The sequence below is a fragment of the Chanodichthys erythropterus genome, chromosome 24 (genome assembly GCF_024489055.1).
Source record: "Chanodichthys erythropterus isolate Z2021 chromosome 24, ASM2448905v1, whole genome shotgun sequence".
Lineage (NCBI taxonomy): Eukaryota > Metazoa > Chordata > Actinopteri > Cypriniformes > Xenocyprididae > Chanodichthys > Chanodichthys erythropterus.
Genome location: NC_090244.1, coordinates 4,630,781 through 4,645,671, shown reverse-complemented (window position 1 = coordinate 4,645,671; position 14,891 = coordinate 4,630,781). Strand labels below are relative to the sequence as shown.

The following is a 14,891-nucleotide window of genomic DNA, read 5'->3' as shown; positions in this document are numbered from 1 at the left end:
TCATTTTTTTATTTATTTAATTTTTATAAGTTTGTTGCCTCGAGGCAACATTGTACCACAATGGAAAAATTTAAACATTTGGCATTTTCATGTAGAAAAAATAAATGTATTTATTGAAAACATAGATTTATATAACTAGACACTTAAACAAATGTATCTAGTTTTTAATGTATTAAAAGTTTCATATTTAATATTTTTGTATTTTAATAGTAGTCTTTGCATAAGCTCAACATTCATGTTTGTGTTTGAACAATCATTTTTAGCACATAAGCATGATTCTGTTGCTGTGTGAAAGTATCCTCAGTGATCGAGGACTCGTTCAACAGCGTTAGTAAATCACTGATGCACAAAAAACTGAAAGAAAAAACAAAAGGTTAATGAATAATCTGAATCAAATTATTTTCAGTTTCAAAACAGCAAAAACATTATCATGAGAGTTTTAAAGATTCCCAGATGTCTTCAGATTCCCAGAGTCTCTTTGGTCACCTGACATCCAAGCAGGACATTCCCCACACACACACACTGAGACAGATCGCCCACTGAAACACACACACACTCAAATCATCAGTGTGTGTCACAGAACTGAAGATATCTGAACGAATGTGTTCTGGAATGGAGATCCCACCTTTCTGAGAGCCGATCCATGACGCTGCCTTCATGGCCACAAACTGCCACTCGACCTGCTGCTCTATTTTACAGCCGTATAACCAGATCAGAGCCAGGAGAGTGGCCCATACTGACCCATCCACCTGTGTACAAACCATCATCCACTGCATTTGTTACTGGACACTGGACACATTCATCGCTGTCTTATTATTTCATCACATCTCACCTGTGCTGGTTTCTGATTGGTCAGCTCATCCTCCGTCTTCCCAAACACATCAGCCAGTGTGGCGTCCAGCTCCCAGCAGCCTGACGCCTTCTGGAGAGAAACCAGCTGGAGTAACGGGTCCTTTGGGGGATCAGGAGCAGCTGAACACACATAGACATCGATTTAAGATAATGGTAAAATTGACTGAGAGAACACTAACACACAAAAACAGGGTTGTCAATTGATTACTAATTTTAAGCAAATTAGTGTTGCAACAAATCACAAAACTAACAGTTCGGATCATATTACAGTTTTTGAGTCCCGGATCAGATCATTATTCGGGTGGGGGGACTTTTATTATGACACAGTCGCCTGGCTGAGCATATTGTGTGGCTACAGAGAGAAAAAAAAGTCAGAACAGATTCGGCTGTTCAAAACTGACACATCCAAAAGAACTAACAAACAAGAAAAGCTTTGGAATGTTTTTTCCATTGGACATTACTGCAGTGGATGTGTTAGCAGGATGTTTAGCAAACACCAAACATACATTCACATGGGAACATGCAATAGAATGAAAATTACTATTACCACATCCTCCTTAAAACAGAAAAAAATCTTAATGAAGTCAGCACCTCAAATGTAGTAAACTGAAATTTATTAGAAATTCATTTAGTAAAGCAAACACATAATTTTTCAAAGAAACTGCATGACGGCCACATATAATATATTTTAAAGGAATAGTTCACTGAACACACATAGACATCTATTTAGGATAACACACACAAAAACAAGGTCTTCAATTGATTACTCATTTTAAGCAAATTAGTGTTGCAACAAATCAAAAAACTCACAGTTCGGATCATATTACAGTTTTTGAGTCACGGATCGGATCATTATTCGGGTGGGGGGTGTAATTTGATTTCCATTTATTACTTAAAGAACGCTAGAGGTCGCTAGAAGCCTATTCAAAACAAAAGGTGTAGCTTGATGACGGCAAGTTTGAGCGCGGAATCTTGGGACGTGGTCTCCACCTCAATGGACAGTGCAAAAGAATAGGGATTGGACTCGGGAAGAAATCATGTTCATGGATGCGATTATTAACGTTACTGTAGTATGAAGCAGAGCAGGAGCGTGTGTTGTGGAGCTGAATGAGGAGCTGGAGTGGTTGCTCAACACACGCCTCACGAGCAGCGGGACTTTTATTATGACACAGTCGCCGGCGCTGCTTCCGCTTTTCCGGTCATGAGTATGAGGTAACGCAGCTCTGTTTATCATATTAGATACATTTGAGTGTGTTGAAAATGTTACTCTGTGCGTTCGCTCGGCGGCTGCTGTGAGACACTGTTACACACTGCAGTAAGATAGATAGATTTTAGAATATAATTTTAAATATTGAATGTCTTGTGTTGTTAAATGTTGATAAATGCATGCAATTAATTTGAAAACATATTGTATGATGGAGAAAATTATGTATTACTGTTAATAAAAATAAAGCTGTATCTGATTATGCTATGCTAGCTATTTGACAAAATAGTGTTTTTCTCTGAGGAGTGGTAAAGCATGGTAAATTGAAAAAAAAAGACGAAATGTTGAGCAACATAATAAAAATTCATTTTCTTGTCTATAAATATATCTAAACAGTTGTTCCCTTGTCTATTAAAATGTTAAATATATTAAAGCATCTTTGCTGTTTCCATGGTTTCTTCAAAATAAAACGGAAACCGAGGGTAACGCGGGTATGACGCAATTGACAGGCGACCCCTCACATGTCCCAGAGCCTTGGTTAAAATTTCAATTTTCTCAAGATTTACAAATAGTTAGAAACATTTGGGATATTGTAAGTACTCAAGTGAACAAAATATATAACACTGGCCTAGTGGTTTTTGGATAATTTACTGCAAACATATTACATATTGCACCTTTAAGTACTTGAATACCACAGCAAAAACTACTAGCTTAACTAATAAAGTTCAAACATTAAAGAAAAAAAAATGATATTTTGTTAAATACAATATAACAAAGTTACAAATAAAGTAAGTTCTAACAGTAGTATTCAGATACAGTCAATAAAGCCCTTATGCTTCTCTGCATCGGAGTCTTTGCTTCATCCCTCCACCACACCAGACCATATATACAGACTATAAAAACAAATACAAACCCACTTACACAGATCAAAACACCTAAACACACACAAAAAACCCCACAGGGACTAAATTTATCTTAGGAGAAGCATGTTCCTCTACTCATCATTATTTTTGTAATTAATCTAAATTGATGCATTAAAAAACAATCTTTGTTTCAAACATTTCATACTTTACTCTTTCACAAAAGTAATATTACATTGAGGTAAATTTACCCTGCATTGGCATCGAACTGCATACCAAGAGCGGTAAATCAACTGCAAAATGCAGTGGCTGAGCATATTGTGTGGCTACAGAGAAGAGAAAAAACAAAAAACAAAAGTCAGAACAGATACGGCTGTTCAAAACAGACACATCCAAAAGAACTAACAAACAAGAAAAGCTTTGGAATGTTTTTTCCATTGGACATTACTGCAGTGGATGTGTTAGCAGGATGTTTAGGAAACACCACACATACATTCACATGGGAACATGCAATAGAATGAAAATAACTATTACCACATCCTTCCTAAATCAGAAAAAAATCTTAATGAAGTCAGCACCTCAAATGTAGTAAACCGAAATTCATTAAGTAAAGCAAACACATGATTTTCCTTAGAAACTGCATGATTTGTAAATTATGTGTGGCGGCCCCATATAATATATTTTAAAGGAATAGTTCACCCTAAAATGGGTGATTATCCCATAATTTACTCACGCTCAAGCCATCCTAGGTGTATATGATGCATAACTCAACTCTCTCGTAAACGTGTTTACGGCTGTTGCCAGAAGCCAGTGTTTTAAATATGGATATTTTCCTCACAAAAACCCATCGTTTCGCTTCAAAAGGCATTTATTAACCCACTTGAGTCATATGGATTACTTTTATGATGGATAGATGTGCTTTTTGAAGCTTCAAAAAACTCAGGCACTATTCAATGCCATTATAAAGCTGGGAAAAGCCAATATAACTCCGACTGTGTTCGGCTAAAGAATAAAGTCATATACAGTGGGTACGGAAAGTATTCAGACCCCCTTAAATTTTTCACTCTTTGTTATATTGCAGCCATTTGCTAAAATCACTTAAGTTCATTTTTTTCCTCAATGTACACACAGCACCCCATATTGACAGAAAAATACAGAATTGTTGACATTTTTGCAGATTTATTAAAAAAGAAAAACTGAAATATCACATGGTCCTAAGTATTCAGACCCTTTGCTGTGACACTCATATTTAACTCAGGCGCTGTCCATTTCTTCTGATCATCCTTGAGATGGTTCTACACCTTCATTTGAGTCCAGCTGTGTTTGATTATACTGATTGGACTTGATTAGGAAAGCCACACACCTGTCTATATAAGACCTTACAGCTTACAGTGCATGTCAGAGCAAATGAGAATCATGAGGTCAAAGGAACTGCCTGAAGAGCTCAGAGACAGAATTGTGGCAAGGCACAGATCTGGCCAAGGTTACAAAAAAATTTCTGCTGCACTTAAGGTTCCTAAGAGCACAGTGGCCTCCATAATCCTTAAATGGAAGACGTTTGGGATGACCAGAACCCTTCCTAGAGCTGGCCGTCCGGCCAAACTGAGCTATCGGGGGAGAAGAGCCTTGGTGAGAGAGGTAAAGAAGAACCCAAAGATCACTGTGGCTGAGCTCCAGAGATGCAGTCGGGAGATGGGAGAAAGTTGTAGAAAGTCAACCATCACTGCAGCCCTCCACCAGTCGGGGCTTTATGGCAAAGTGGCCCGACGGAAGCCTCTCCTCAGTGCAAGACACATGAAAGCCCGCATGGAGTTTGCTAAGATGGTGAGAAATAAAATTCTCTGGTCTGATGAGACCAAGATAGAGAACATTTTGGCCTTAATTCTAAGCGGTATGTGTGGAGAAAACCAGGCACTGCTCATCACCTGTCCAATACAGTCCCAACAGTGAAGCATGGTGGTGGCAGCATCATGCTGTGGGGGTGTTTTTCAGCTGCAGGGACAGGATGACTGGTTGCAATCGAGGGAAAGATTAATGCGGCCAAGTACAGGGATATCCTGAACGAAAACCTTCTCCAGAGTGCTCAGGACCTCAGACTGGGCCGAAGGTTTACCTTCCAACAAGACAATGACCCTAAGCACACAGCTAAAATAACGAAGGAGTGGCTTCACAACAACTCTGTGACTGTTCTTGAATGGCCCAGCCAGAGCCCTGACTTAAACCCAATTGAGCATCTCTGGAGAGACCTAAAAATGGCTGTACACCAACGTTTACCATCCAACCTGACAGAACTGGAGAGAATCTGCAAGGAGGAATGGCAGAGGATCCCCAAATCCAGGTGTGAAAAACTTGTTGCATCTTTCCCAAAAAGACTCATGGCTGTATTAGATCAAAAGGGTGCTTCTACTAAATACTGAGCAAAGGGTCTGAATACTTAGGACCATGTGATATTTCAGTTTTTCTTTTTTAATAAACCTGCAAAAATGTCAACAATTCTGTGTTTTTCTGTCAATATGGGGTGCTGTGTGTACATTAATGAGGAAAAAAAATTTACCCACTGTACACCTAGGATGGCTTGGGGGTGAGCAAATTATGAGATAATTTTCATTTTTAGGTGAACTATTCCTTTAATAGACAAGCTGTGGGCCATTTGAAAGTCATCCCTGAGTCATAATTGTCCTGCAGGTCAGACTTTGGACAACCCTGTTTTATGCTTGTGGCAGGGGGGGCGTGGTTCAGCGGAGTCTGCAGCGGGAGAGAGAGGGAGGAGACGCGCGGTGTCTGAGTGGATTAGACGCAAATATTAAACACCTGTCTCTTGTTTCAGTAATTGGCGTGGAGAGAGTATTTAATGCCAGGAGAAACAGGAGCCTGCGAGAGAGAGAAGGACTACTGGCTGTTTCCCCACTCCTGGATGTCTGTCTGCTGCTGGAGTGAAGTCTGACTATTGAGTTGATTGTTTTGTGCCTGTTTGTACACTGTTTTTGTGACTTTATTATTTTGGTGTCAATAAACAGCCAGTAGTCACCTGCCGACCCTGTCCTCTTCCCTCCTTACTTACGAACATTGTTACACTGGTGCCGAAACCCGGGAGAGAAGATGGATGCCGCCGCCATGCCCGAGTCCTCCGCCGCGCCATTTGCGGATCTGATTACATCCCTTGCGGTCATGCAACATGATCAACACCAGGCCCTGCTGGACTTACGTCAAGATCAGGAGAGGCGGTTCCAGGCCGTCCTCCAAGCCCAGCAGGAAGACCGTGAGAGGTTCCGGAGCTGGATGGACCGGGAGGTTCGGCCGGAAGCTATGGATCAGCGCGCTGCGCCCATCCATATTCCACTCAACAAGATGGGGCCTGAGGACGGCCCTTTGTGATGGCCCAACAGCTCCGGGACTCCTGCCGCAAATGGTTGCTGGCCGACGGAAGTGACGTGGAGGAGATCATCGACCGAGTGGTACTGGAGCAGTTTGTCACTCGGCTTCCGAGGAGAACCGCCGAGTGGGTCCAGTGCCACCGCCCCACGTCACTGGAGTCGGCTATCCAACTTGCGGAGGATCATATGGTGGCGTGCCCCGGGGTCGGCGAACCCCTGCCATCAGCTTCTCTCTCTCCCTCTTTTCCATCTCCTTCTCTCTCTCGCCCTGTCCCTTTACCCAGGTCTCGTCCACCCGGCCCTCCCAGAGTCCCGCCCAGGGGGGCACCAGCCGGGGTGGACATGGCTCCTGTGTCTCCGCTCTCTCCACGCCAGCTGTCTGATCCACTCTCCGCCACTGGAGCGGCGGGGAGGTCTGGGCCGGCCTGTTGGCGTTGCGGGGACCCGGGCCATTTCGTGGACAGGTGTCCTGTAATGGAGTTGGGAACAATGGTCCGGGTCCCGGATGCCCCGCAGGCTGCCCCCGGTCAAGCTGGGTGGTACCAAATACCTGTGAGTATCGAGGGGGGTACCTATCAGGCATTGGTGGATTCAGGATGTAACCAAACCTCGATCCATCAAAATCTGATACAATCTGGGGCATTGGATAATAGCCGCGTGGTTAAGGTGCGGTGTGTACACGGGGATGTGGTGGAGTATTCTATCGTGCCAGTCATTATTCAATTCAGGGGTCAAAAGCATAGTGTTGAGGTGGCAGTTAATCCGCACCTCCAGCATCCGTTAATTTTGGGGACGAATTGGCCAGCGTTTACAGAATTATTAGGGGCTTTTTGTACGGATGCTTCTTGGGGTAAAAATGCACCGGAGGGGAGCGTGAGTGTGCAGGCGGGAGAGACTGAATCGGGACCTCTGAGTACTGCCTCGGGGGAGCAGAGCGAAATCGAGAGACTTATTCTCTCGGAGCGCGATGATTTTCCCCTGGAGCAGTCTCAGGACGAGACGCTGAATCGTGCGTTTGAACAGGTCAGTACCATCGACGGTCAGCCTCTCCATCCTGGACAACCGCTTACCTATCCATATTTTGCAATTATAAAAAATAGGTTGTATCGTGTTAGTTCCTAGGAGCCGCAGGGAAATGCTTTTTCAAGCGGCTCATTCTAATCCAATGGCTGGTCATTTAGGTCAGGTAACGACACTAAATCGCCTCATGACCCGATTTTTTTGGCCGGGCATTCACGAGAATGTGCCCAGTTGGTAAACCCACCGGCCACCCCAAAAGCGCCTTTGCGCCCCCTCCCATTAATGCAGGTCCCCTTCGAGAGAATTGGCATGGACCTCATCGGGCCATTAGAGCGATCAGCAAGAGGTCATCGTTTTGCATTGGTCATTGTGGATTATGCAACACGATATCCAGAAGCAGTGGCTCTCCGCAACATTTCCGCTAAGAGTGTTGCTGACGCACTGTTTTCTTTAATCTCCCGAGTGGGGATTCCTAAGGAAATCCTCACTGATCAGGGCACGGCGTTTATGTCACGGACGTTACGCGAACTTTACGAATTATTGGGCATTAAATCGATTCATACCAGCGTCTTTCACCCACAAACGGACGGGCTAGTCGAACGTTTTAATCGCACGCTTAAAACAATGATTCGTAAATTCGTTCAGGAAGACGCCAAAAATTGGGACAAGTGGTTGGAACCCCTGTTGTTTGCTGTGTCCACAGGGTTTTCCCCCTTCGAGCTTCTCTATGGTCGTCAGCCCAGAGGGGTGTTAGACGTCATCAGAGAGGCTTGGGAGGAAGGACCTTCTCAATCTCAAAACGAAATTCAGTATGTGCTGGACCTGAGAACAAAACTCCACACTTTGGGGCGGCTATCTATGGAGAATTTGTTACAGGCCCAGGACAAACAGAGCCGGTTGTATAACAGGGGGACCAATTTGCGTAAATTTGCACCGGGAGATAAAGTGCTTGTATTACTCCCAACGTCAAGTTCAAAATTACTTGCAAAGTGGCAAGGGCCGTTTGAGGTCACACGGCAAGTTGGAGAGCTCGATTATGAGGTAATACACTCAGATAGGAGAGGAGCACGTCAAATTTATCACCTCAATCTCCTAAAAAAATGGAATGAGGGGGAATCAGTGATGCTGGCGACGGTGATTAGCGGAGAGGATGATCTTGGGCCAGAGGCGAATATAAAACAACAATCTCTCGCACTGGCCCCAGGGGGAGATCATCTCTCGCCCTCCCAGCTCATTGATTTAACCAAATTACAAGCAGAGTTTGCTGACGTGTTTTCTCCCCTACCTGGCCGAACAAACCTTATTCAGCACCATATCGAGACAGAGCCGGGCGTGGTGGTTCGCAGCCGGCCATATCGCTTGCCTGAACACAAGAAAAAAGTAGTTCAGGAAGAATTAGGTGCGATGCTTGAAATGGGGGTAATAGAAGAATCCAACAGTAACTGGGCGAGCCCGATAGTTTTGGTTCCTAAGACGGACGGCTCGGTCCGGTTCTGTGTGGATTATCGCAAGGTGAATGCTGTGTCGAAATTTGACGCATATCCAATGCCACGGGTTGATGAATTGCTTGACCGGCTTGGTACGGCTCGTTTTTATTCGACACTGGACTTAACAAAGGGTTATTGGCAGATCCCCTTGTCTCCATTATCCCGAGAAAAAACAGCTTTCACGACGCCGTTTGGATTACACCAATTTGTGACACTTCCGTTCGGGCTGTTCGGGGCACCAGCTACCTTTCAGCAGCTGATGGACAGGGTTTTACGGCCCCATGCTGCATATGCGGCTGCCTATCTAGATGATATCATCATATTCAGTAATGACTGGCAGCGGCATATGCAGCATTTGAGGGCGGTCTTGAAGTCGCTGAGGGGAGCCGGGCTCACGGCCAACCCGAAGAAGTGTGCAATTGGGCGCGTGGAAGTAAAGTACCTGGGTTTCCACTTGGGGCATGGACAGATGTGTCCCCAAATTGATAAGACTGCAGCAGTTGCGACCTGTCCGCGCCCTAAGACCAAAAAGGAGGTAAGACAGTTCTTGGGGCTGGCGGGATATTATAGAAGGTTTGTGCCTAATTATTCGGACCTCACCAGCCCCTTGACTGATCTTACTAAAAAGGAGGCACCAGATACGGTCCAGTGGACGGAGCTGTGCCAGCAGGCCTTTACCCAAGTAAAGGCTGCTCTGTGTGGCGGGCCGTTGCTTCACTCTCCTGATTTCTCTCTCCCATTTTTGTTGCAGACGGACGCGTCGGACCGAGGGTTGGGTGCTGTCCTGTCTCAGGAGATAGAGGGTGAGGAGCGGCCGGTGCTGTACATTAGTCGTAAGCTCTCTAAGAGAGAGACTAAGTACAGCACCGTGGAGAAGGAGTGTTTGGCCATCGGGTGGGCTGTCCTCACCCTCCGCTATTATCTTCTGGGACGGGAATTCACCCTCTGTTCGGACCATGCCCCTCTGCAGTGGCTCCACCGCATGAAGGATACCAACGCGCGGATCACCCGTTGGTATCTAGCTTTACAGCCTTTTAAATTCAAGGTGGTCCACAGGCCGGGTGTTCAGATGGCTGTGGTCGATTTCCTCTCCAGAAATGGGGGGGGGGGGGGGTATGTGGCAGGGGGGGCGTGGTTCAGCGGAGTCTGCAGCGGGAGAGAGAGGGAGGAGACGCGCGGTGTCTGAGTGGATTAGACGCAAATATTAAACACCTGTCTCTTTTTTCAGTAATTGGCGTGGAGAGAGTATTTAACGCCAGGAGAAACAGGAGCCTGCGAGAGAGAGAAGGACTACTGGCTGTTTCCCCACTCCTGGATGTCTGTCTGCTGCTGGAGTGAAGTCTGACTATTGAGTTGATTGTTTTGTGCCTGTTTGCACACTGTTTTTGTGACTTTATTATTTTGGTGTCAATAAACAGCCAGTAGTCACCTGCCGACCCTGTCCTCTTCCCTCCTTACTTACGAACATTGTTACAATGCTGTATGTGTTTAAATCATTTAAAATGCATCTCAAGACCCCTACTTTCTGTTCCATTACAGTCTGTCTAGTGGTCTCTGAACATAAAAAAGCACTTCCTGTGTGAATGGCTCCTTACTCATTCTGAAATTTTGGTAAGTGTGGTTTGGTGAGGCTTTCACATGAACATTTAAATGTATTAATTTTGTAATATGCCATAAAACATACATTGAGGTGCATTTACCTGGCAACATATAAGCCATTGGCTGAACAGATCGTCTGGCTACAGAGAGAGAAAACCAAAGGTCAGAACAGATTCAGATCTGGAGAAACAGCCAAGAACTGACACATCCAAAAGAACTAACAAACAAGGAAAGCTTTGAAATGTTTTTTCTGCTGAACATTACTGCAGTGGATGTGTTAGCAGGATGTTTAGCAAACACCACACATACATTCACATGGGCACACACAACAGAATGAAAATAACTATTTAACACATCCTCCTTAAAACAGAAAAAAAGTACATTTCACATTCATCTTAATGAGGTCAAAACCTCAAATGTAGTAAACTGAAATTCATGTAGTCAAGCAAACACAGAAACACACACATCTATACAGACAAAATCAGAGCATGAGAGATTGAAAAAGAAGAATCTATATTATTTATCTTCCCAGGTGAACCTCCCAAAGAAAACCCTAAAAAACAATTGTTGATAAATGCATGCAATTAATTTTAAAACGTATTGTATGATGGAGAAAATTATGTATTACTGTTAATAAAAATAAAGCTGTATCTGATTATGCTATGTTAACTACTTGACAAAATAGTGTTTTTTTCTGAGGCATGGTAAAGCATGGTAAATTGAAAAAAATACTAAACGTGTTGAGCAATATAATAAAAATTTGTTTTCTTGTCTATAAATATATCTAAACAGTTGTTCCCTTGTCTATTAAAATGTTTAATAAATTAAAGTGTCTTTGGTGTTTCCATGGTTCCTACAAAATAAAACCGGAAACCGAGGGTAACGCGGGTACAACGCAATTGACAGACGACCCCTCACACGTCCCAGAGCCTTGGTTAAAATTGCAATTTTCTCATGATTTACAAATAGCTGGAAACATTTGGGATATTGTAAGTACTCAAGTGAACAAAATATATAACAATGGTCTAGTGGTTTTTGGATATTTTGTTGCAAAAATCTTACATGTTGCACCTTTAAGTACTTGAATACCACAGCAAAAACTACTAGCCTATCTAATAAAGTTCAAACATTAAAGACAAGTGGTCAGTAAAAATAAGAACAAAAAAAAAAAAAGAGATATTTTGTTAAATACAATATAACAAAGTTACAAATAAAGTAAGTTCTAACAGTAGTATTCAGGTACAGTCAATAAAGCCCTTATGCTTCTCTGCATCAGAGTCTTTGCCTTATCCCTCCGCCACACCAGACCATATATACAGAATATAAAAACAAATGCAAACCCACTTACACAAATTACAACACCTAAACACACACAAAACCCCACAAGAGACTGAAAAAGACTTAATTTATCTTAGGAGAAGCATGTTCCTCTACTCATCATTATTTTTGTAATTAATCTAAATTGATGCATTAAAAAACAATCATTGCTTCAAACATTTCATACTTCACTCTTTCACAAAAGTAATATTACATTGAGGTAAATTTACCCTGCATTGGCATCGAACTGCATCCCAACGCCGGTGAACCTAAGCCTCCAAAAGGCAGTGGCTGAGCATAATGTGTGGCTGCAGAGAAAAAACAAACAAAAGTCAGAACAGATTCGGCTGTTCAGAACTGACACATCCAAAAGAACTAACAAACAAGAAAAGCTTTGGAATGTTTTTTCCATTGGACATTACTGCAGTGGATGTGTTAGCAGGATGTTTAGGAAACACCACACATACATTCACATGGGAACATGCAATAGAATGAAAATAACTATTAACACATCCTCCTTAAAACAGAAAAAAATCTTAATGAAGTCAGCACCTCAAATGTAGTAAACCGAAATTCATTAGAAATTCATTTAGTAAAGCAAACACATGATTTTCCAAAGAAACTGCATGATTTGTAAATTATGTGTGGCGGCCACATATAATATATTTTAAAGGAATAGTTCACCCCAAAATGGGTGATTATCCCATAATTTACTCACGCTCAAGCCATCCTAGGTGTATATGATGCATAACTCAACTCTCTCGTAAACGTGTTTACGGCTGTTGCCAGAAGCCAGTGTTTTAAATATGGATATTTTTCTCACAAAAACACATCGTTTTGCTTCAAAAGGCATTTATTAACCCACTTGAGTCATACGGATTACTTTTATGATGGATAGATGTGCTTTTTGAAGCTTCAAAAAATTCAGGCACTATTCAATGCCATTATAAAGCTGGGAAAAGCCAATATAACTCAGACTGTGTTCGGCTATAGAATAAAGTCATATACAGTGGGTACGGAAAGTATTCAGACCCCCTTAAATTTTTCTCTCTTTGTTATATTGCAGCCATTTGCTAAAATCACTTAAGTTCATTTTTTTCCTCAATGTACACACAGCACCCCATATTGACAGAAAAACACAGAATTGTTGACATTTTTGCAGATTTATTAAAAAAGAAAAACTGAAATATCACATGGTCCTAAGTATTCAGACCCTTTGCTGTGACACTCATATATTTAACTCAGGTGCTGTCCATTTCTTCTGATCATCTTTGAGATGGTTCTACAACTTCATTTGAGTCCAGCTGTGTTTGATTATACTGATTGGACTTGATTAGGAAAGCCACACACCTGTCTATATAAGACCCTACAGCTCACAGTGCATGTCAGAGCAAATGAGAATCATGAGGTCAAAGGAACTGCCTGAAGAGCTCAGAGACAGAATTGTGGCAAGGCACAGATCTGGCCAAGGTTACAAAAACATTTCTGCTGCACTTAAGGTTCCTAAGAGCCCAGTGGCCTCCATAATCCTTAAATGGAAGACGTTTGGGACGACCAGAACCCTTCCTAGAGCTGGCCGTCCGGCCAAACTGAGCTATCGGGGGAGAAGAGCCTTGGTGAGAGAGGTAAAGAAGAACCCAAAGATCACTGTGGCTGAGCTCCAGAGATGCAGTCGGGAGATGGGAGAAAGTTGTAGAAAGTCAACCATCACTGCAGCCCTCCACCAGTCGGGGCTTTATGGCAGAGTGGCCCGACGGAAGCCTCTCCTCAGTGCAAGACACATGAAAGCCTGCATGGAGTTTGCTAAAAAAACACCTGAAGGACTCCAAGATGGTGAGAAATAAGATTCTCTGGTCTGATGAGACCAAGAAAGAACTTTTTGGCCTTAATTCTAAGCGGTATGTGTGGAGAAAACCAGGCACTGCTCATCACCTGTCCAATACAGTCCCAACAGTGAAGCATGGTGGTGGCAGCATCATGCTGTGGGGGTGTTTTTCAGCTGCAGGGACAGGATGACTGGTTGCAATTGAGGGAAAGATGAATGCATCCAAGTACAGGGATATCCTGAACGAAAACCTTCTCCAGAGTGCTCAGACTGGGCCGAAGGTTTACCTTCCAACAAGACAATGACCCTAAGCACACAGCTAAAATAACGAAGGAGTGGCTTCACAACAACTCTGTGACTGTTCTTGAATGGCCCAGCCAGAGCCCTGACTTAAACCCAATTGAGCATCTCTGGAGAGACCTAAAAATGGCTGTCCACCAACGTTTACCATCCAAACTGACAGAACTGGAGAGGATTTGCAAGGAGGAATGGCAGAGGATCCCCAAATCCAGGTGTGAAAAACTTGTTGCATCTTTCCCAAAAAGACTCATGGCTGTATTAGATCAAAAGGGCGCTTCTACTAAATACTGAGCAAAGTGTCTGAATACTTAGGACCATGTGATATTTCAGTTTTTCTTTTTTAATAAACCTGCAAAAATGTCAACAATTCTGTGTTTTTCTGTCAATATGGGGTGCTGTGTGTACATTGAGGAAAAAAGATTTACCCACTGTATACCTAGGATGGCTTGGGGGTGAGCAAATTATGAGATAATTTTCATTTTTAGGTGAACTATTCCTTTAATACACAAGCTGTGGGCCGTTTGAAAGTCATCCCTGAGTCATAATTGTCCTGCAGGTCAGACTTTGGACTTTGTGTTTGATTCATTTAAAATGCATCTCAAGACCCCTACTTTCTGTTCCATTACAGTCTGTCTAGTGGTCTCTGAACATAAAAAAGCATTTCCTGTGTGAATGGCTCCTTACTCATGAACGCTTGCACATGAACATTTAAATGTACCAATTTTGTAATATGCCATAAAACATACACTGAGGTGCATTTACCTGCCCGTGACATATAAGCCGGTGGCTGAACAGATCGTCTGGCTACAGAGAGAGAAAACCAAAGGTCAGAACAGATTCAGATCTGGAGAAACAGCCAAGAACTGACACATACAAAAGAACTAACAAACAAGACAAGCTTCTGCTGAACATTACTGCAGTGGATGTGTTAGCAGGATGTTTAGCAAACACCACACATACATTCACATGGGCACACACAACAGAATGAAAATAACTATTTAACACATCCTCCTTAAAACAGAAAAAAAGTACATTTCACCTTCATCTTAATGA

At 42.9% G+C, this 14,891-nt stretch overlaps 1 protein-coding gene across 1 annotated transcript in view; it reads right to left on the bottom strand.

Moving 5' to 3' along the window:
• Nucleotides 1-325: 325 nt before the first annotated feature.
• Nucleotides 326-14,891, bottom strand: part of LOC137015594 (von Willebrand factor A domain-containing protein 5A-like) — a 39,977-nt gene continuing 25,411 nt past the window's right edge. Inside the window, exons 17-22 of the mRNA XM_067380642.1 lie at nucleotides 6,463-6,862; nucleotides 3,451-3,460; nucleotides 3,168-3,242; nucleotides 833-972; nucleotides 626-749; nucleotides 326-539 (exon numbers count right to left, since the gene is read on the bottom strand). Of these exons, the coding sequence (XP_067236743.1) occupies nucleotides 460-539; nucleotides 626-749; nucleotides 833-972; nucleotides 3,168-3,242; nucleotides 3,451-3,460; nucleotides 6,463-6,862 (829 nt within the window). The 3' untranslated portion in view covers nucleotides 326-459. The remainder of the gene's footprint in view (nucleotides 540-625; nucleotides 750-832; nucleotides 973-3,167; nucleotides 3,243-3,450; nucleotides 3,461-6,462; nucleotides 6,863-14,891) is intronic.